Here is a 24,410-nt window from a genome sequence, read left to right as displayed (position 1 = left end):
ATTATGAGTTAAAGAAAACCCAACAATCGCTGCAGTGAGTACACGAAACCTTAATGTGATTTTTGTTTGGTTTTACTTTGGTTGGATTCGTGCCGGCAGCAGAAGTAAGAGCTATTTCTATTGTAAATGATTAGCTTTACCAGATGCTGCACAAACAAGCAGGAAATTCTCTTGCTAAATTATCCGTTATATTAAGTGTCAATAGCTAAAACAAAACAAAACAAAATAGCAGCAACAACAACAACAACAGTTCAAAGGAGGGAAAAATATACACTGGCACACTAGTATGGGTTGATTCCTAGTTCCCAAAAAGATGTACCCAAGACATCCTCTAGGATCAATGGGTGTGACTAGATGAACATGACATCTTTATAGATATAATCAATTACGTTCACAAGAGGATACTGCAGTTGTGTGGGCTTTAGTACATTAGAAATTGTGTTTTTAATCAAAAGAGGAGAAGAAATACATGTACAGACATATAGAAAGAATATCCTGTGATTATGGAGGTAGAGATTGGAGTGATGGTGCTCTAAGTCAAAGAACCCAGGGGACAACCTGAAGCCGCAAGAGACAAAGACGAATTTCCACTACAATCTAAAAGTTTGTGTACCCCGAATTAGAGCTGCTAGTCTCCAGAACTGTAAAATATTACATTTCTGTTGGTTTAAGCCATTCAGTTAGCTATTACTAGAGTTACATATTATTATATCATCCTAGAAAATCATTACACAAACACTGCATCATGGGGATTCTAAGAAATTGGGGTGTTAAATGACCAAAATGTGACCCTCTCCCGCAATATGATGAGAAAAGAAAGGAAGCTACACTTGGCATTGCAGGACTCTGAATTAAGGTTCATAAAAGGGGGCAGGGACTCACAGGGAGGCAGTTTTCTGATGGCCCCAAAACCACTCACAACATCATTATACCACGTCGAGTCAGGCAGGCTGCTAGCTGCAGTGACGTGACAAGCTTTTCCAGACAAAGTCCCTATTTCCATAACCACCACACAGCCATCCTGTACTCTAAAATCAACAGCACAGACATTCGCAAGGGTCTCCTTTGAGAATGCCAGCATCTCCCCTAGCAACACATTTTACAGTACAATTCTACTCTGCACCACAAAGATCCTCTGCAGTGAAATCTACTTGCAAACTCAAAAATCTACCTACCTCTCAAAAACACCCCATATGTCAGGCCATTGAAGCCAATAGGACCAGATTCTAGGAAGCCAATTTGGCTCTACAGGGCACCCAGTTGTGGTAAGCACTGAGGGTTATGGGCTGAGGTAGCTGCTAGAGTACTAAGAACATACAGCTGGAGTAGAGATTCCAACCATAGCCAACATACTACAATGAGGTCTCTGAAAACAATGGAACATCTCTGAGAGTTCCCTTCAAGCCTGACACCCCTTTCTCCATGCAGTAACGGTCTCCGGGAATGATACAAATTGTTACGGGAATTGTACAAATTGTTACGGGAATGATACAAATTGTTACGGGAATGGTACAAATTGTTATGGGAGGACTGATGCAAGGCAGCCACTAGACATCATATTGAACAAAAAAATTATAAAATGAATAATATTGCAGGATTTTATGAATATAAAAAGACAAGTAAAATCCTTAGAAGAAAAAAAATTATTAGGGGATACCAGGGGACAAATGGACGGCAAAAAGAGTGATAGAAAAATCACATTGGTCATGAATAACGTTTCACAGCCAATCACGATAATGTATGCCAATATCCCAAAAAGCATGATGCCAGTGAGTTAAAAAAAAAAGTTACTCGTGATCAACATACTCTTTAAGAACTAGCTACACGGGATCAACCTGGTAACACCAACTCAAAAAATTACAGAAACCTTCATATGCAGTGGATTTATGACAGAGGAACAACTTAGAAAAAAACCGTGAGAATGGTTTCACTTCTCTAAGTGACTAATCAATGTCACTAAATAGTACAGGCAGACACTGCTGAATGTGTGTATTTATTTGCAGTGCCTATTTTCAACAACAAAAAATAAAATTTATAAAACTCTAATGATATTTATACTTACACGAACAAATCAATCAAGGTACATGAAAGAAAAAAGGATTAACATTTAGTAAGTCACTGTTGTATCTCACCACTGTGCTACTTGCTGTAAAAATATAAACACATTTAAATATGAAAATACCTCTAGGTAAACATTATTCTACTCATTTTAAGGGTGAGAAAATTCCATTTCAGAGATTATAAATCTCACTGATGGAATCCAAATGTGAAGGATTCCTATTCCTCTGACTCCTCACTCTATTTCATAATTTCTCTTAAAATTTTCCAATGGATTTGATACTTCCCAGTGTGTTTCAAACTTAAGTTTCTTCATTTGTGAAATGAAGAGGATGTGGTGCAGTCAACTTCTGAAAGATTATGGTTCTGTGATTCTCTGAGTCGATACTGATATATCAATAAGTACAAGAGCTCAACCAGAAATGGGCAGAGAACAGGAGGATCACGTCCACCAGATGAAAAGAAGTTCAGATTGTTTATGAAGAGATGAAACACCTTATCCTGAAACATAATTTTACAAGCACACTTTAAAGTAACAATGATTTATGATCTTCACCTCTTTTTTTAAAAAAATAATTTTATTGGGGGCTCGTACAATTCTTATCACAATCCACACATACATCCATTGTGTCAAGCGCATATGTACATTTGTTGCCATCATCTTTCTCAAAACATTTGCCTTCCACTTGAGCCCTTAATATCAGCTGCTCATTTTCCCACTCCCTCCCCACTCCGCTTACCTCATGAACCCTTCATAATTCATACATTATTATTATTATGTTACACTGTCTGACATCTCCCCCTGCCCTCTTCTCTGCTGTCCATCTCCCAGGGAGAAGGCTATACGTAGATTCTTGTAATCAGCTCCCTCTTTCTACCACCCACTAGGCACTGTTTCCTCCACCCTCTAGGCATCATCACTCTCACCACTGGTCCTGGAGGAGTCATCTGTGCTGGATTCCCTGTGTTTCCAGTTGCTATCTGTGCCAATGTACATCCTCTGGTCTAGCAAGATTCATAAGGTAGAATTGGGATCATGATAGTGGGGAGGGGAGGAAGTATTTAAGAACTAGAGGAAAGTTATATGCTTCATTGTTGCTACCCTGCACCCTGACTGGCTCATCTCCTCCCCACAGTCCTTCAGTAAGGGGGTGTCCGGTTGACTGCCTATGGGCTTTGAGTCTCCACTCTGCACTCACCCATTACCGATGGGCTTTCAGTCTCCACCCTGAACTCACACATTTCCAATGATATGATTTTTTGTTGCTTGATGCTTGATACCTGGTCCCTTCGACAGCTCGTGGTCACACAGGCTGGTGTGTTTCTTCCATGTGGGGTTTGTTGCTTCTTAAATAGATTGCCACTTGTTTATCTTCCAGTCTCCAAAACCCCAGACTCTATATCTTTTGATAGCTAAGAACCATCAGCTTTCTTCACATTTGCTTATGTACACATTTTGTCTTCATTGATTCTATCAGGAAGCTGGGCACCCACTGATATGATTTTTAGTTCTTTGATGTCTGATAACTAGTCCCTTCTACACCTCGTGGTCAGACAGGCTGGTGTGCTTCTTCCATGTGGGCTTTTACTCTCAGCTAGATGGTTGCTTATTTATCTTCAAGCCCTTAAAACCCCAGGTGCGATATCTTTTGATAGCCGTGCACCATCAACTTTCTTCATGTTTGCTTATGCACACATTTTTCTTCAGCACTCGTGTCGGGAAGGTGTGCATCCTGGAATGCCAGTTTAATAGAACAACGTGTTCTTGCATTGAGTAAGTGCTTGAGTGGAGGCCCAATGCTCATATGCTGCCTTAATACTAAACCTATAAATATATGCACATAGTTCTGTTTCCCCACACTCTTAGATAAATATATTTACATATGTACATTCCAGTCTTTAGACCCCTGTAGATACTCTTTGTCACCTAGTTCTTTCCTCTATTTCTTTACACTTTCCTCTTGTTCCACTATCATACTCAGCCTTCATTTGGGTTTCAGTAATTTCTCTTGATTACCTTGCCCTTGCTGAATCCCTACCAGGCCTCTCACACCCTCCTTGTCACTGATTTTGGATCACTGGCTGCTCCCCTGTTCCTGGGTTGGTCACCAACACCTACTTCCCCCCTCCTCCCCCTCTCCCATGTCCCCCGGGAACCATTGGTCCCGTTGTTTTCTCCTGCAGACTATTCATCCAGTCTATCTTATCGAGATAGATCTGTAGAGATAATAATATGCACCAAAAATCAAGCCATAGCAAGATAGGTGATGGGCGCGAACACATCATTGATAACAAAAAAGGAAACCAATTACCCATAGAAGAATAAATTAATTAAAAGAAAAAATTAAAAAGAAAGAAAAACCTGCAAATAGATCAAGGTCTGATTTTTGATCTCTAGGTGTGTCCTTCAGTCAGGTCCCATGGGGTACTATGCTTTGGCCCCAGAGTTTGTCCTTTGTGCTCCCTCGGGGGCTCCCTGCTCTGCTCCCACGGTTGCTCTGCTACACACTTTTAGTGGTTTTCCTCGGTGTCACAGGGTCAGTCTGGGCCAGTCTGACACTGAGTCTCCAGTGTTGTCCCCTTTAGGGCCATAGGCCATCAAGGGACGGTGTTTCTCGTTGTTGGATCAGCCATATAGTCCAGTCTGTCCATTTGTTTGTTCAGAGCGGGGATATCGTCCTCCAGGCCTGATGGGCTAGGATGTGCTCCACTCTCTCTTCCTTCCCCTTAATTTGTCCCCATGCAAATCAAAACAACTATGAGATACTACCTAACACCCTCAAAGATAGCTCAATTCAAAAAATCAGAAAGCAAGAAGTGTTGGAGGGGCTGTGGTGAGATAGTAATTCTCATCCACTGCTGGTGGACCTGTAGGTATGTACAGCCACTATGAAACAGACTTGGCGATTTCTCAAACAGATGGAAATTGAGTTACCATACGGCCCAGGAATCCCCCTACTGGGCATATATCAAGAAGAGGCAAGAAACAAACCACGGCCAGACATCTGTGCTCCAATGTTCATCACGGCACAGTTCACAATCCAAGTAGTTGGAAAAAATCCAAATTCCCATCATCAGACGAATGGATTAAAAAACTGTGGTACATACATACAATGGAGTACTATGCATCGCTAAAAATCAGTGATGAACACATGAAGCATATCACTGCATGGGAAGAACGGGAGGAAATCATGCTACGTGAAGTGAGCCAAGCACAGAAGGACAAGCACAACATGAGTCTGCTGAGGTAAGTTCTGTTCTTCACCTCTTATGTGAGCAAAGGTTATGGAAGAAAATGTACTCATATACATTATTACGTTGGGACATCAAACTCAGTCAAAGTGTTTGGGAATCAATTTAGCAATATGTCTACAATCTTTAGTGCATAGCATTATCAAGCAATTTCACTTCAAGAATCATAAAAACTCACAAAATCATATAAAGAAATAAATACACAATGATGAATGTGAAGTAGAAACAAAAGTAATCTAAACGCCCATCTATAGGGGGACTGTTCCAAACAAATCAAGATGTGTGCAGAAAATGGAATTATGAGCAGCAAATAAAAATAACACTGTGGCTGTTGTATGATGCTAAGGAATAATACATACAATAGAAGAAGAGAAAACATCTGGAACTTTAAACAAAATAATAAGTATGCACTTGCTGTCAGAAGCACAGACTATTTGTAGGAGATGACTCCACAAATTAGCAGTAGTTGTCTCCGAATCTTCCAAAAATTCACATTCCCGGCCACATTGTATGACGAGTCAGACAAAATGAGTGGTACTGATACTAATTTCAAGTGCCTGAGAGTGTGAAACATAGTAACTTCTCTGTATCAAATCAGATTACCTGGACCAACATTTTTGTATTAGGCGAAGTATAGTTTAAAATAAAGTCCCAAAATTCAAAATCTATATTTATTAATTATGAGATTGAATATTACTTGTATCTTACTGCCATCTAGTTCATACGAACTCATGAAGACCTTACAGGACAGGGTAGAACTGCCCTTGTGGGTTTCTGAGACTGTAGCTTTGCAGAAAGCCCTGTCTTTATCCCTGAGTGGCTAGTGGTTTCAAACTGCTGACCCTGTGGATCGTAGCCCTGCTCACTGCAGCATGAGGACTCCTATTACCTACGCTAGAAGAACCGGTGCAAATATAACGGGTAAGATTATTTAAGCACCATGACACCGACTATATTCTAATTTCACTCAAAGTTCTGCCCCATAAATATTCTATTATTATCTTTCTAGGTCTAATCAACAACTTGAACACCTTTGCGTCAATGTAAAAATGGAAACTTCTTTATAAAGACACACAGTACAAACATTAAGCAATAAAACAGAAACTCACAATTTGAGACGGACAGTAACACTGACAGAACATGAAATTCATGGGAAAAAGCGCTTCTCCAACAGTTACAATATGAACTATTGTTGTTAGGTGCCATGGAATCAGATCCAGCTCACAGCAACCCAAGTTTGTGCAACAGAGCAAAACAGTGCCATCCTCTTAAAGGATAGGCTTCACATTAGGTAAAACAGAGATAATATTCAGGCATTAATATATTTATATCTAACTCTGCCCAGTGCAGAGCGGAGTACACCCATACACACAACTAGAAACTTTTAGCAAAATGATGAATCCAAATATAGCATAATCAGAAATTCATAAATAAGTAAAATGTACCTTTCTTCTGTGTAGCAAAATTCAGTGCCAATTTTGCAAAAAGATCTGGATTTTCGAACTGGTCTTCCTTAACTTTCAACCAAAAACAGTTCTCAGACAATTCCCTGGGCTCAATCTAGAAAATAAAAAATAAATAATAGATATGTTTCTTGATTATTATTTCAGATTTAATTTTCCAAAATAATCATTTTCAGCAAGGTTGAATGACAGTTTTAATTTGATCCAAGAGATCAAATTTACAATATGTCCAATTTACACTTGTATATATTCATCTTAGGAATACCTTAGAATCTAAATGGTGTAGATAAAGGTAACGAACAATGACGCATGATATAGCAAATTACATATAAATTTTTCTATAAATAATTGACTAAAGCCTCCTCTAACTCTTTGGTCTAGGATTTTCATTTAATGAGAATGCTGACACCGAACTTAAGAGTTTATAGGTCAGCTTGAAATTAGTCACCATGATGATAGCTGATACCTACACATTTGTAACATGTGCCAGGTACTATTCTAAATAATTTACGTATATAAATTTGTCTAGTCTTAAAAAACAATCCTTTCCAAAAGGTCCTTTTTATTCTATCCATAGGAAAGATTTTGAAACTGAAACTCAGAATGTTTCAGCGTCTGCTGAATATCACACAACTTACATATTTCAGAGCTGGGACATAAACTCAGGTCACCTAGATACTACAATAGAACAGAGTAGACAACACTAAATGTAAACCCTAGACACAGAAAATTATGCTCATACCTACTACTGAAACCATATATTAGAACTATCCTCATCACGGTGTATCACAATGCTCTGTAATACATAAATGCCATGTTAAATCATATTTATTACCATATTTACACAGATAACTTGACCAACAGCTTCTACAGCCTATATTTTGGTAGACCTTTATTTGATTCCTACACAAGGACTCCATTACAATTCAATTCCTCATTTACCCTAATGAGCCAAGTTGAGATATTTTACACTGATGTTGAACCTATACAATAGCCACAATAGTCAAAAGAGATTAGTGCTGCCAGAATGACAGATACCTTGTCAAAGGTAACAAAATAGATAACCCAGAAATAAGTCTATGCACCTACAGAAAACTGATCTTTGAAAAAGGGCAAAAACACATTAAACGGACAAAGGAATACAAACAGACGAATGAAACATTAACCATATCTCACTCCATACACAAAAATAGACTCAACATGATTAAGGTTTTTAGATTAAACATAAGCATGAACTTTAAAACAATAAGTGCCATCAAGGAAAATACAGGGACAAACTTAATGGCCATCATACAGGATATGAACACACTATCAAACATAATGCAAATCACTCACAGAACACAAGTGTGCATGCAGCAAAAGACCATCTAAGAGTGAAACAAGAACTCACAGAATGGAAAAATACTGTTGGAAATGACATCACATAAGGGATGAATACGAGGGGCACCATCCAAAAAAGGGGAAAAGGCTCCACTGGGCAGAGCTTTCTTAGTATGCATTTTTCCCGCTAGGTGAGCATCCAGAAACTTGCTCTGTTAGTGCACCCAGTGGTGTCTCCTCGCTAAGTACTCTCTGGTCACAGGGAACTTTTTTGTAAAACCAGTTTCACTCAAACCTTCTTTTTTGTGATGGCCAATTTAAGAGAACAGCGTGTGGCTGTGAACTGTTTTTTTCCTGCTTTGGAAAAATGCAGCAGAAACGTTTGTGATGTTGAACAAAGTTTACAAGCACCGCGATATGGGAAAAACTAAAGTGTACGAGTGGGTTTCTCATTTCAAAAGAGGTGAAATGTAGGTTGATGACGAACTAGATTCTGGTCGTCTATCAACTTCCCGGATGGACAAAAATGTCAACAAAATCCATGCACTAGTGTGGAAAGACCAACAATGGACCGCTGAAGAGATAGGTAAGTTATCCGGACTGCTGTGGAGCTCGCGGCAGGGAATTTTAATGGAATATTTGGGAATGAGAAGGCTCACTGTGAAATCTGTGCCTCAGGTTCTGACAGACCAGGAAAAAGAGCCACGTGGAAACATGCCATGCTTCAAAAGAACAGATCCAAAGTAACCCAGGCTTTTCCCCATGGCCATTCTTAGTGATGAGAGATGGTGCCATTCTTACAACTCCGAACACAAACATAGTCAAGCCAGTGGAAGACACCCAAAGTAGCTCAAGTGAAATCAAAGATCAAGATGATGCTCCTTTGGTTTCTGGTGTGAGGATGATCATGCATTTGGAGTTTGGTGCCACCAGGTCAGACTGTTCATCACTCTTTCTATTTAGAAATTCTGGAATGATTGCAAAACAGTGTTTGACAAAAAAATATGCCTGATTTCTGGCAGATGGGGGACTGCTTTTGCCATCATCACAATGCACTACTCACAAAGCCATTTCAGTGTGCCGATTTTTGGCCAAGCCCTCCCCCCCCCAAAAAAAAAACCAAAAACAAAACCAGGATTTCTTGCCCTATGCACCTGACTCATCTGACCTCACTTTGCGCAACTTCTTTTAGTTTTCGCAGATGATGCGGGACATGAAAGGACAGTGATTTGATGATGTAGAAGAGGTGAAGGAAAAACCCAGGAGATGCCATCAGCCATCCAAACAGATGAGTTTGAAAAATGTTTCCAAGAATGGAATTGGAGATTTGACAGATGTATTACGTGTAATGGAGAGTACTTTTAAGGTGATAATGTTCTTTTGTGTGTGTGTGTGTGTGTATATATATATATATATATATATATATATATATATATATATCTTTGGGAAGGGAGTTATGCTTTTTTGGGGGGTTTGGCCACTCTTATTCAAAATCTGTTAAAAATACAACACCTTGACAAGAAAGAGACAAAATAATCCAATAAAAATTGACAGAGTACATTAATATACAGTTCACCAAAGATGATGTTCAGGCAAGTCACAAATATATAAATACAATCACTAGCTGTTCCAGAGATGCAAATCATGACAATAATGTGATACCACCTCAAATAGACACTGGTAACCAAGTTAAAATATGGAAAAAGAAAAATACCGAATGGTGGACAGCTGTCGGGGGGACTGTGAATATGTACAACAGTTGTGGAAACTGGCTTGACACTTCCTCAATCAAATGGGAAAAAATATACTGTAGCATTCAGTGATCTCTCTACTTATTGTATACTCAAATTAAATAAGAGGCAAAATATGAATATATATATATATACACTCCCATGTCCATGACAGCATTATTCACAATAGCAAGAGGATGGAGACAACCTAAATGCCTGTCAGTAAAGGAACAGATGAATAAACCATGGCATACACAAGCACTATGGAATACCATACCCAGCTAATGAATACTGATGTAATAGTCAAGTACCTAATGAGATTGATGGACTTGAGGTTATTTAATTACATAAAGACAAAATGTGTAAGAGACCACTAATATGAGAGAATAAAATGCAGCAAAACGTTTTCAGACATAAAAGAAACAAGCTTTGACTTTCATGGGGGATGAAGTGGAAAGGAGGAACGAGGAAGCAAATAAACGAATAAACTAAAAAGAAAACAGATTACAAAACACTAAAAGAACACAAAGTTCAAGGAAATAAAATTAAAATGTAAGTTGATTTGGCATCATTCGGATGCTAAATATTTACCCAAAAAGCACCAAGAGATATCACTGCAGCTCTGACCTTAGATGAGTTATTTCCTCCAAATAGTGGTGTGGGTAATTATATTTTCTTTAAAAGATTAGTGGGCTTATTTGCTTCTGAGCTAGATGGCCGCTTGTTCACCTTCAAGCCTTTGGTAAACAAGCGGCCATCTAGCTCAGAAGCAAATAAGCCCACATGGAAGAAGCACACCGACCAGTGCGATCACGAGGTGCCCAAGGGACCAGATATAAGGCATCATGCAAAAAAAAAAAGATATAAGTGTGTGTATGTATGTGTATATATGTGTATATGTATATATGTATGTGTATATATGTATATATATATATCATATTAAATAAAGGGGGAAGTGCAGAGTGGAGACCCAAGGCCCAAGTGTCGGCCAATGGAGATCCCCTCATAGAGGGGTTTAGGAGAGGAGATGGGTTAATTAGGGTGTGAGGTATTATCGATGAAGAACACAGCTTTCCCCCAGATCCTGGATGCTTCCTCCCCCCAACTACCATGATCCGAATTCTACCTTGCAGGGCTGGATAGGACAGAGGCTGTACACTGGTACATATGAAGGTTGGAGGTACAGGGAATCCAGGGTGGATGATACCTTCAGGACCAAGGGTGTGAGGAACGATGCTGGGAGAGTGGAGGGTGAGTGGTTTGGAAAGGGGGAACTGATTACAAGGATCCACATGTGACCTCTTCCCTGGGAGAGGGACAGCAGAGAAGGGAGGAAGGGAGACTCCGGATAGGGCAAGATATGACAAAATAACGAGGTATAAATTACCAAGGGCATATGAGGGAGGGGGGAATGGGGAGGGGGGGGGGGAAAAAAAGAGGACCTGATGCAAGGGGCTTAAGTGGAGAGCAAATGCCTTGAGAATGATTGGGGCAGGGAATGTATGGATGTGCTTTATACAATTGATATATGTATATGTATGGATTGTGGTAAGAGTTGTTTGAGTCCCTAATAAAATGTAAAAGAAGAAAAGAGAAAAAAATGATTAGGGCAAAGACTGTACAGATGTGCTTTATACAATTGATGTATGTATATGTATGAACTGTGAAAAGAATTGTATCAGCCCCAATAAATTGTTAAAATAAAAAAAAAAGATTAGTGGTTCCTGGTTAATAGGGAATGTATCAACTTTTATAATGTGCTTTTTAAATGATCTATTTCAAAACCTATTTTTGTGGCAGACGAAAACACTTCTCATCATATTAGGAGAATAATAAGGCTTTGTCACTCTATGTGTTCAACGATCTCACACCATCTCCATGTTTAAAACTAAATCGAAAGAAAACTGCAATCTCTAAAAGCAACAATAAATGAGATTCAGTAATTTTAAAGAGATTACATATGAAAAGGTTGTGCTACATAAAGTTAACAATGGTCAAATTTGCAAATGGGTTGTCATTTGAATATATTATTCTGAATGTCATCCTTTAAGTCATTGTATTGATTTATATTGATTCTACATTAATTTAAACTGCTCTGTGAAATTTTGAACTCTCTAAATACTATGGAAAGTAAAGCAAGTGTAAGCAGTCATATTCTCAAACATTATTACAAGATTTCTATCTAAAAATAGGCTTTGTACCATATTAATGCTCCCCAATGTCTAGAAAATCAAAGAAAAGCACAGCAAAACCCTCTACTTATAGCATTACCTTTGACCAATTGATTCTTTTCATGGACACCTCAGGCTTATATATCTTTTTCTCTTTCATTCCGTAAGGTAGAGCAATTGGTCCTCCTGGGGGAAGCGGAACTCCTCCTAGGGGTGGCGGTGGAGGAGGTCCCATGAACAGAGGTGGTGGTGGCGGAGGTACACCGCTCCCTGCAGCGGAAGGAAGTGGAGGAGGAGGAGGAGGCGGAGGAGGTCCTGCTCCAGGCAGAGGGGGTGGAGGTGGTGGTGGTGGTACACAAGGTAATGAAGGTGCTGGAGGAGGAAGTCCTGATGCACCCTGAAATATATATAACAATGTTTAAGTGTTAGTGATAAAATATAACCCAAAAATACAACTCAGGAAACCTATGGAGTTTAATTATTTTAAGATCACATGTTATTTAATTCAGCAACATCTAAATGCTGAAAAATACGTAAACCTCAGATAAGTGTTAAAACCTCTGGACAATGCCTAATTTTCTAACACACCAATGTTAGCAAAGATGAAATTTTTGGAATATTTTTCAAAAGCCATGAAAAAGTATGCTTTGTTCTAAGCATATACAATAAACAGGTACTCTGTATGGATCAGGCAGGATAGTCTAGTTGGGTTGTTGAATAGTATAATTAATGTGAGATCATGGATTTGATCCTTTTGACAGCCGATTAGCTTTCACGATGTCTGCCTCACAGCATCAGTAATTTAGCCATGTCCTAATACCAATAGTTAATACTAAAGAACACCCAATGACATTGTAGTATATGAGCAGGTTCATCAACATTTCTAAATCTATAATTTCTTTTGATTCATATTACGACCCTGTAACAAAGGCAGATAGGTCCTTGGGTGGCAAAAATGGGTAAATGATCCACTGTCCTGCAAACATTTGGCAGTCTGAAATTCACCCAGCAGTGCCTCACATGGAACATCAAGTGCTCTAATTACAAATCACCAGTCACTGAAAACACTAGGAAGCTATGTAATTCCATTATAACACAAATGGAACAGAACTGACTACACAGTACCTAGTTTTTGTGAGATTAAAAAAAATGTAGTTCTGCTGCTCCTACTAATAGATGAAGACATGAAATCTGGAAGGAAAAGTGGAGACTAACCAAATTCGCAAGACTGAAATGTAAGAAGGGCTTGAATTCAGGCCTCCTTCTCTTGTAGCAGACTGATTGCTCTTATTTTCCTCACTTGCCTTTGCGTCTATTTTGACTCTATGTTCTGTTCTCCATAGTGTTTTCAAAGGCCAACCTTTTAACTCATAGTCTACCAACCGCTTAACTATTTCTGCTACCCAGGAGCTTCTTCTCACGAATACACATCATTTGCCACGAGGATTGAACTCTAGGGCAGGTAAAGCATATATTTACTATGAGAAAGCAGTTTTAAATCCATTCTCTAATGATAATGGATGGCAAATGAGAGAGCATGTCTTCTCTGGTGATGACTAATTTGCACTAGTTTATTTTATCCTACTACCGACAAGAATAACTCACTTTCCAAAATAAATGAAATTTTCCTTAAAAACTCCTACCATTGAACAATCATTCTTGGCCTTGCATTAGAAATAGTTAAAACTAATGAAATTTCATGATAATTGTATGAGAGAAAGTGATGTTATTTTTATTAATATAAATTTCCCACTTTCATTATTTAATTATTCTAATAAATACAAAATAATAAATCAAGCCCTCTTTCATTGTAGCATAATTTTAGCACAATCAGTTAAAAGAATCAAAATATTTACTAGAACATTAAATAGTTAAAAAGCATTAAATAGGTAGGCATGATCCAGGAAAAACTTTTCAGAATAGTCATGGACCACTGATCAAATATTTTATTCATATATGAATAAAATTTTTGTAAATAGGTACATATACAAGTAATGAAGTATATTTATGTATGTAACTAATGACAAAATTCTCCTAAGGTTAGGCAGAAATTAAATGCAAAGCTCTTTCAAGGTATTTCTAATATAGTAAAATTATATTTAAAAAACTGATTGACACAAAAGTAATCCTGAGGAAAATTGCCATATTTTTTCCTGAGGTTTTTAAAGAAATTAGGAATTCACCCAGCAAATTTTGAGACAAATGAATTTTTCAAAAGAAATCAAAGGGCAAAATATTTATCCGATTTTTTTCGAGAGACAACAAAATTTAAAGGAATATGCTGTGTGAACATCAGTCAGACTTAAAACCTATTAGATTTTTTAATGTCATTAAACTGAATACTATAAAAATTTTACTATTTAACACAAATTCTACTTAAGCCAACTATATATTACACGGATTAAAGAAGTAATGTTTATTTTAAATGTTAAAGCCCTTCCAAATAAAATCATAGCATTTTTACTTTCTGCCCTTGAAGATATAAGAATTCAGTGATTCAACCAGGCTACAGCTTTCTATTGTATGTGACATGCAAAATGAGTGTTTCATTTGATGTATTTACAGCAATAAAATGTGTTGTATGATTTTTCACTTTTACAGTTAATTTAATATTAAATAAGCATCGACTCACTAAAGAGCAAAACTTGTATTAGTGAACTATGAGCTTGAATGAAAACTAGAGTACATATCTTGGCTTTCATACAACTAGGCATCTTAATTATACAAATGAACATAGGCAGGCCTAACAAGATTAATGAGGCAAAACAAAGACCATAGTAGTAAGGGAAGGAAATAGTAAAGTACTAGAGGATAGTTTTGGATTTCATCAGTCCTAGCCAAGATAGAAAACCCTTCAGAAACCATAACAGGAGCAGTGATTCCCAGAGGAAACAGGAACATGGCCGGGATGAGGTGGTGTGGTGGAGGGAGCTGATAGCAATGATGTCTGTATAACCATATTCGAGGAGAATGAATAACATAATTGTAGGTAAACAAATACATTAGATGACATAAGATATGACTATATATATATTTTTAATAACATAATAATGAGGGTTCCCAGAGGGGGGGTGATAAAGAGGAAATGATATCAAAGAGCTAAAGAAGAAAGAAATTGTGTTGAAACTGATGGTAGCAGCAATTGTACAATTATGCTTTATGTAATTGAATTATATTATTATAATATATGAGCTACCAATAAAATTATTTTTAAAAAACAAGAGTATGTTCACATACTCTTCACCTGCGGCTTAATCAATGTATTTCCCTTACACTTTTTAAAATTAAACTGAGAACTTTCAAATGAGTTGAAAGGGCAATAAAATGAGATATTGCATTTTAATCTGGCTATATCTACTATAATTGTCTCTACAATACTGTCTGATAACAAGGCTATGCACCTCCCTCACTTCTGGTCAACCGGAAATCACCAGATGCTCATCTATGTGTGGATTCCCCAAATGGATCCAGAGCTACCAGTGTCATCCATAACCTTGTGCAAATCATATGCTCACAATTTAAACTCGGGTACCATTGTCTCCATTGAATTTGGATTATATTATGCACGATCCTTGAATTACACAGTCTGGTGGTCATGCCTCACTTAGCTGGCTACTTGTTTGGAGTTAAGGTTTTTATTTATTTACTTATTTATTTTTAAATTAAATACTCTTATTGGGGGCTCTTACATTTCTTATCACAATCCATACATCATCTGTTGTGTCAAGTACATTTGCACATCTGCTGCCATCATCATTTTCAAAGCATTTCCTCTCGACTTGAGCCCTTGCTATCAGCTCCTCATTTTGCCCCACCCACCCCTACATGCACCCCCTCCCAAACTCTTGATAAGTTAAAGACCATTATTTTCATATCTTGCATTGTCCTATGTCGCTGCCCTTCAACCACCTTTCTGCTGATCGTGAACCTGGGTGGGAGTTATATGATGATCCTAGTGATTGATTCCCCTTTTCTCCATGACCCTTATCTCCCTGGTTTCTCTATTCTGATTGTTGGTCCTGAGGGGTTTATCTATCTTGGGTTCCCTGTGTTTTGGGCTCTTATCATTACCCCAATTCTACTTTACAAATCAGATTAGACCAGAAGATAAGGTTTTAATTTAAGACCCCAGAAGCTATTCTTTCTGATAACCGGGCACCATTTAGTTTCTTCACCACATTTTGCTGTAGCATCCATATCTTTAGTGATCTCTTCATGGACCGAGGATGTGAAAATCCTTGTTATCATACAGAGTGCTTTAGAAAGTGGATTATGGCAGACAAAGTTAGGTCAAAATCTAACAAGGTTACATTTCAGATCCCTTTTTAAAACTGCTCTAGAACTTAATACACATTTTCCCTCTGACCTGGGGTTTTCTCAGCTTTATTTTGTTATTGTTGTTAACTTTTGGACACTTCTCTTTTGGATTCTGTATGCATTTCAGTATATGCAGTCCAGATGTGTGAATCTACAGAGATGGTGACTGAATGAATGGTTCATTAGGGGTGCAGCAGGGAGGTATGGTAAATAGAACTAATGCTAATGAGTTCAAGAAAGAAGAAAATGTGGTAATGACTGTACACTCTTCTTGATATAATTGAACTGTTAAAAGATATGATATTTGGATTATGTCCCAATAAAATTGCTTTAAAAAGCACAAGATTAAGAGTACAAATAGAAATACTAAATAGAAATAAATATACTGCCCTCTAAACTGCTTAAAGAGAAAGAAATACAGCGGGCTATGTAACAAATTCAAGATAAGAGATCTAAAAGAGTACATAGTTATTCAGAGAAATTCCCTTAAAAAGACACGAAGATTTCCAAAGGCGATCTAATGGAGCCTGTCCTTGCAGAAGTGGGTAAGGAAAGACACTTTGAAAAGAGAATAAGACAAACCAATATTTCTCAAGCTAAGTTCCATGAAATGATTTCCAGACATGTAAGCTAACAGGTGTTCTGATAAAGGTTCTGTTCTGTGGACAAATGCATTTAAGAAGGTTAAAAGAAGAAAGAGTTGGACGTGTGTGTTCAATGTAGGGTGTGGAAGATTCTTGAATATGCTAATGATTATGGAGAATTTCCACGATGACAATACAGTGCTTATAAAATTACTTTTATTATGAAAACACTTTCCTTATGGAAGCTCTATTGGCATCTCTGTAACTAATGTCTACGAATAGCAGGCAGAAGAAAAAGTGTGTGGACACTAATTTCTAACTGCAGAGACAGGAATGGCTCTGACACACGCTGCAGTTAAGAAAGCAGTCAGCGACTAGGCTGGAAAGGGGAGATAAGAGAGGCTATGATTGAAAGCCTTAAAAGTAAGGAGATTTTTATTTAATCTTGAATGCAATAGGCAAACACTGACCATATTAAAGTCTGCAGTGACAATAATCAGGGCAGTGTTTTAGGAAGATTAATTTGAGGAAACATAAAGGATGGATTTTAAGAGAAAGATTATAGGTGGGAGGAGGAAGGGAGGGGGGTTAGTAAACAATTTTAATGATTATAGACCTGAGTATGTGGTAGTGGGTTTTAATTCAAGAGAAAAGAAAAGGTCCCAGCCTAAGAGTGATTAGCTTGATTTGTTAGATGATGGAACAGAAAAGACAAAGAAAATTTCCGTTTCAATCACATAAGAAAAATTGTAGGGAATTTTAAAATTAAGGACACTGGAGAACAGGCTGATTTGAAGAAAAATAGGAGATCACTAACAATACATTTAACTTCAACATGTTATTAGCTCTTCACATCAGATATCGAAATAAAGAGGTGAATATATTAGATAAACTCAGAAAACTGGAATATTTCTAAAAGGTGGAATTAGAATTTGTGATATTTCATAGGGTATCAGAAACTTAGTGAAGAGTAACATGCTGAGAATGCCATCAGTTATGGGCTAAAATACAATAGGCAAAATACAGAAACTGACTAAAGGAGTTTGTTAAAAAACAAAAAAAGATTAAACTAAAAAGAAAGACATACACACAGTGCTAAATAGCAAAAAGAAATTATCAAATTTAAGGCAAATAAATAAAAAGTAGGAAAAAGTGTACTGGTTAATTTAGGATTTTCAAGTGACTTCTGAAATCATTTTTCCACAGACTGATGAAAACAGACTAATTCAGTCAACAAGCACCTATTGAGCATACACTAATGTTAAAAGGCAATCTTTAATGTCTTAGTATTCATGCAAGCCCCAAAACTGTGGTGAAGAGTACTTAACCAGCTCTGTAGCTAGACACCCTATTCGAACTTTTAAATATATTTAGGAACAATTCCCCATAGGGAATGTAGATAAAAATGCAACGCGTATACGTTGTGAAATTATGGTATTCGATTTAAAAGATGTTTCAAAATGTTTTTGAACATTTCAAATTAATGAGCAACTCAAGGTGTGTTTTGAATACTATTTATTTTATTTTGCAAATCATCCATGAAGATATCATTTCAAAAATATTTTTGCTTGTGTGGTAATAAGACCAGTTAGCCAATATCCCAGATAATTTTAATAACTAATGGCTTATTTATCTCTAGCATTAAAATAATTATTGTCCTGGAAAATAAACTCTATAAAGGCATTTAAACGACAATGTTAAACTGAAAAAAAGTCTGCTTCTGGTTGCATTTGTACTGTCTGTCTTGCAAGATAGTTTTCTACCACATACGTCACTGTGACATGACAAAGAGTCTATATCTTGTTCCATTACCTGGGTTCGAAGTTGTTGGATTTCTGTTTCAAGCTCTTTGATTTTTTCTTCTTTTTTTTGAAGCTCAGCTTGAGCTTGCTGTCGAGCTGTGAATTCTTCATCGAACTGCAATGATAAACACCATAAATGTACCCTTAATTAAATAGTTTGAAGAAAGCTGTATTTTTATGAAATGAAGTACTTTTTTTCTTTTTGATTGCCTACACTACATAACAAATTAAGGGTTCGTGATTATTTTCTTGGCAATTATTGACCCTCGTTTCGAGGGGTGAATCCTGGTGAAAGTACTGTTAGTTATGAACATATGTGCCCCTGACCCAAGGAGAAAAAATTCACATTCACTTCTGAAATGGAAAAATGAAATAAAAAATGCATAGACCGAGAGGTTTCACTTCATACATACTGCAAGCTTGTTGCTTTGTTGTTGAAAACTAGGTTTTAAAAAATTGATTTTAATGTTTCACCCCATACTTTTAAATGTAATACATTAGAAAATTCAAATAACAAAAACTCCTGTCAATAAGATCAACTTCTAAACTACATTTAACTTTGACAGAAAACTACATTTGTAGGCATGCACATGAACATTAAAACAAGTCAGAGTATCTCTACCACATACTTAATTGTTAGCCTCACCACAGAAGCGCTTCACGATCGCGTACAATTGAATGAACTATTTATGCCATAGAGGCATTTGCCTTCAGATAGGAAACCACAATATGTTTATGAAATATTATGAGAAGTGAGATATTAAATTAAGGTGCACTAAAAATCAAAGACACCATCCAAATAGTCTCTGATACTCTGTACTACAGTCAGACCTCAATTGCCACAGCCAAATATATCAATTTGTTTTGGTTTTTGTCAATACCACTGCACCTATGCTACTTCTAGTTTTAAAAATAATCTTCCCGTCTAGAATTGCCATTATAATTTGTTGAAGTATACACACACACACACAAATCTCAGACATAAGAATGGATTTGAGCTTGCACTTAACTGTAATCTCCAACAGAAGAATAATCAGTTCTTACAATGTGCTCTCCTACTCAATAAGTTACCCTAATTAAGGGAACACTGGACGGAAGAAATCAGATGGTGCCAGGCAATCATAAAGAGTAGCTATTGGGGCCGTAAATGCTTTTCTTCAAACTTGAAGAATTCCAAATGAGGTGTCAGCTAAGTCCACAAGGTAGGAAAGCAATAGCCAGTGTTATCCAAAGATTTAAAGTAATAGAATCCAAGATAAGAGGAGGGAATTATATTTGACCTTGAATTCTAGGCACTTGGGTTGCAGAAAGATCAGGGCGACAGTGAAAGTCCCAAATTCATTGCACAATCCCCACATGGAGTAGGCATCTGGTGCATGCCCTCTGACCATTGACAAGTGAGGTGGCTAGGCTTGCCTTTGGACAGAGTGCACTGGAACCTGGATTGATAAAGTGAGATTAAAATTTAACAAATTTTTGTTTGTTTTCCCTTTTGACCTAATTTTTAATTTGTCAAGTTTTTTAAAATTATTTTCTGCTTTCCGTGGAATTAAGGCATTTCTGTATGTTATGTGTGCGTGTGTGTGTGTGTGTGTGGTTTTTGTTAGTACGGTTTTCTTTATATGAAACCCAGGATAAGTAATCGGATGAATTGGTTCTTAGGGTTATGGCATAGGAGGTTAGGGGTGAATATCGAGCTAATAAAAATGAATACAAGAATAAAGACTATTTTAAACTTGATTGTGGTCTTGATCGCAAAACTCAGTATCTTTAAACCAATGGTTTGTATGTATGTAAATTACCTGTCTACTGTTAATAAATATTCATTCTCAGACTGGCTTTGGACTTTGAGAATTCTGAAATAACTTTCTTCAGATCGATAGTGTTTTAATCAAACTTGAAATACAATCTATCAATTTATTCCTACCTGAGCCTTATCCCACTTCACGACTCTCCATGTTAAGATGTATGTAACTATGGATGTGAAGACAAGTTGCCTGTGACATCTGTCGCGCCTTGAGCACCAGGGCTGATCTGGCTGGCTAGACAGGTATCCCCCTCCTCCTTCACTGTACCATGTACATCCTTCACGAAGCTATATGCCCATTTAAGATGGTAATGTTCCCCAATAAAAGGCTGTTTGTCCTATGGTCAGCAAGATAGAGAACCTCTAAACAAATTCTCAACGTCTACCTAAATCTGCTACCATCCCTCTTCAAAAAATTAACTTTTCCCAATGTGTTTGACAAGCATATGGCACACTGTTCCAAATTCACCTCTCTGAATGGATTACTGATCCACTTGAATAGAGACACCTAGCCGTTCTCCTTGGAATTGTAAGTTACATTAATGAGACATAACCACACAAAGGCAGTATCACAGTAGCCTGAAATCCATACCTCAGCTGAAAAGGGTATTCTTAACAGTCTACTCATCTGATCCTGTCTTTTAATGATAAATACACTAAGATCCAAGGAGATTAAATGACTCATTTAAAGTCACAACTAATAGTGGAAAAGCCACTTGTATGCAGCAATCTCCTACCATTGCACACTTTTTACAAAGCTTAGACTTAACTGCCTTTCAATGTAACTCAAAACAGCAGGGAGTGCGGGAAGCAGATAAACACTAGATCATACATCTTTCCATTTTCAATGTTGCTGATGAGAATGAAGCTCCAAACACAGATGATTGTGTTTTTACAACAATCTTTAGTATTTCATTGCCCAAATTTATGCTGTAAAAAAGGCATATTATATAGATAATCACTATTTACTCCAGTTTTGTGGTATATAATCACGATGCCATGCCAAAATTAAGAAGATTCAAAGACTTTCAAAGGCAGTTTAAATAAGGTAGTTAAAATAAGAACATTAGAAATATAAAGGTCTATTAATCAAAAAGCATGCATTTTCTTGCGCCAATAAAAATGACAGCTTCACACAAACATTTTATACTCAAGCTCTTAAAATCTACTCTAGTAACTGAAAGAGCAAAGACATTTCTTCAGATGCCCTGAAGTAATATCAGTAATACTCTATAATTTCTAGAGTGATAGCAAAAGTGATTCTCTAATCTCAAGGTAAGTCATAACTTTGAAGAGACAGCAATAAGTATGCATTTTATCTTGCTGTCCAAAGGCGAAAACTAAGAGCTTTTAGATTTGTGTGCTTCAAGCGTTATCCCTGCTACCAACAGGAGACAAGCGCTGCACTAAAGCATCTTAGGATTCATACATGAATGAAACGTTTGGAAGAAGCTAATATGATTGCACCGCACCATTCTGTTCCTGACAATAGGACTCAATTAAAAGCCTAAGCAGGTAGGACTAACTAAATTTCCCCCAGTTCTCCAAGGAACTACCTATTATGGGTGAGCATTACAGGAAAGCAATGGAGAAATTTATTTTGGTTGATTATACCTAGTTCCTTCCAGTGACCTAATTTCAGTTCGCTTATCATTTTAATATCATATGTAGTGCTTTTCATAAATTTTAAATCAAATATGGTGATGAGAGACCAGAAGTAACCTTATTTTATTAGGAAGAAATCATCTTTGATGCCAATGGTTTGGATCCAGGCTAATAAAATATTATATAAGTGAAACCATATTTATAAAGTCTCAGATACAGAAAAAAAGATTGACTATGTATTGTGATAAAATTAAATTACCCATTTATTGATAGTATTTCACAAATCTTACCTTCTTTGAAAACTCCACTGCTTTTTGTTCACTTTCTTCCACTTTTGCTTTATTCACACAAGAATCTATAAAGATTGATCAAAAGGTAATTTGACATCATCATATTGTCTCTGTGGTCAAAAGACAGTTGCCAACCTATAATTCAATTATAGCTATTCTGAGTTTTGTATCAGTTGCTATAAAAGGAAAACTGACCTAGTCTGTGCAAAAAATGTGAACGGTGCCATTTTGTTTCTTTAGTGTAATCAACGAACTCAATACTAAGCTTGTTGAGGCATCCCTGTGTCTATCTGGCCAAAGCACCCTTGTTCTAACAGAACTGGAAGACTCTTCAACTCTACAATTAGAGAATTACTATTTAAAATGATTTTCTTATTTAATTATGGGTGGAGAAGTGCCCAAGATTCCATGTTTAAAACTTGCATCATCACAAAATGATACTTTAAAATACAAGGAGATAAAAACCATTCATTAATTCAGGTTTCATCCAAGTGAATATACTGCATTTAAGTTCTTTCTTTTAAACCTGGGTAATACTGTATCATATACATAAACACAAATTTAAAATGTCCACATATAGTCAAAAGCTCGAAAATACAGTAGGTATGTATAATTTGCTAATAAAAAACCATTTCGAATGTTATAAAACCACTAAATAACCTATTTTGAGATATACTGTATTTCTAATTGTTACATATAAAGTCATTTTACATCTTTCAATTGTACCTTTGTTTACCATAAAACCCAAACACTCAACCCATGACTGCCTTATCAATTATGACTTAGGAACCCTATAATAAAATAAGGTACGATGCCCCCATAGGGTTCTCAAAAGATATAAATCTTTAAAGTACATATTTCTACCTCAAAGCAGCTATTGGGTTCAAACTATTGATATTTTGTATAGCAGCCAAGCATTGAACCACTTGCGTTTCTTTACCACCAAGAAATGGAGAAAAAAAGGATATACTATGAATGTTTACAACAGCTTTTTAACAATAAATAAATGCAAGAAATAACCAAAATATCAATCAGCAATGAATAGAGGAACTAGAGTATATCCATTTAATAGAATAAAATGGAATGGATTATCGGTAAATGTAACATTTAGAAACTTGCCTAAATTTGAAAACATTTGAAGTGATGCCCCTCAGTGACTAAGGGCTATACAGGGGACAGCACCGGAGACACAGTGTGGGAATTGCACCTGACCTGATCCCACCACACCGAGGAAAATCACTGGGGGGAGTGCAGCAGAACAGCAAGGGAATCGAGTGGCAAGGTCCCCAGGGAATGCTGAAAGTGGACTTTGGGGCCAGGGCGTGATGCCCCAACAGACTGGGCTGGAAAACGCTGCTAAGGGCCAGCAAACGATCCCTGAACTAACTACAAGCATTTCTTTTGTGAAGTGTTTTGTTTTGTTCTTTGTCAGTGGTTTGTTTTTGTTGTTTTGTTGTCTGGTTGTATACTGTTGCTTTGTTTTCCTCTGTCTTATTTTCCTGCATGTTAGTGTCTCCACAGGTCCAAGTGAATAGGACAGGCTGGACGAACTATCTGGAGGAAAAACAACGGGACCAACAGTTCCGGGGGGACTTGGGGTGGGGGGTGGGGGGGTAATGAAGTGGTGTTAACAAACACAGGGACAAGGGAACAACATGGGAACCAAAATGGTAGAGAGGGGGAAGTGGCAGGCCTGGTGGGGAATGATCATGGGTAAGGTTGCTTAGAGAAGAGGTATACTCTAGCCCAAGTGGCGACGAAGCATGGTAGTAGGGCAGGAGGAAAGTCAAGGGAGATGGAGGAAAGAGCTAGGAGTCAAAGGGCATTTATGGAGGTCTAGACAAAGACATGTACATGCAAATATATATAGGAGGATGGGGAAATAGATCTATGTGTCTATATTTATAGGTTTCGTATTAAGGTGGCGGAAGGACCTTGGGCCTCTACTCAAATACTCCCTCAATGCATGAATACTTTCTTTTATTAAATTTACACTCTATGATGCTCACTC

At 37.2% G+C, this 24,410-nt stretch overlaps 1 protein-coding gene across 2 annotated transcripts in view; it reads right to left on the bottom strand.

The window, feature by feature from the left end:
• Positions 1-24,410, bottom strand: part of DIAPH2 (diaphanous related formin 2) — a 925,981-nt gene that overhangs the window by 665,216 nt on the left and 236,355 nt on the right. For both annotated transcript variants that reach the window (XM_075539526.1, XM_075539525.1), the window contains 4 exons: positions 22,400-22,464; positions 18,708-18,812; positions 12,095-12,391; positions 6,756-6,870 (listed from right to left, as the gene is read on the bottom strand). In XM_075539526.1, coding sequence (XP_075395641.1) covers positions 6,756-6,870; positions 12,095-12,391; positions 18,708-18,812; positions 22,400-22,464 — 582 coding nt within the window. The remainder of the gene's footprint in view (positions 1-6,755; positions 6,871-12,094; positions 12,392-18,707; positions 18,813-22,399; positions 22,465-24,410) is intronic.

This window comes from Tenrec ecaudatus, chromosome X (assembly GCF_050624435.1).
Source record: "Tenrec ecaudatus isolate mTenEca1 chromosome X, mTenEca1.hap1, whole genome shotgun sequence".
Taxonomy (NCBI): Eukaryota; Metazoa; Chordata; class Mammalia; order Afrosoricida; family Tenrecidae; genus Tenrec; species Tenrec ecaudatus.
This window is presented reverse-complemented; position numbering and strand designations above follow the sequence as displayed.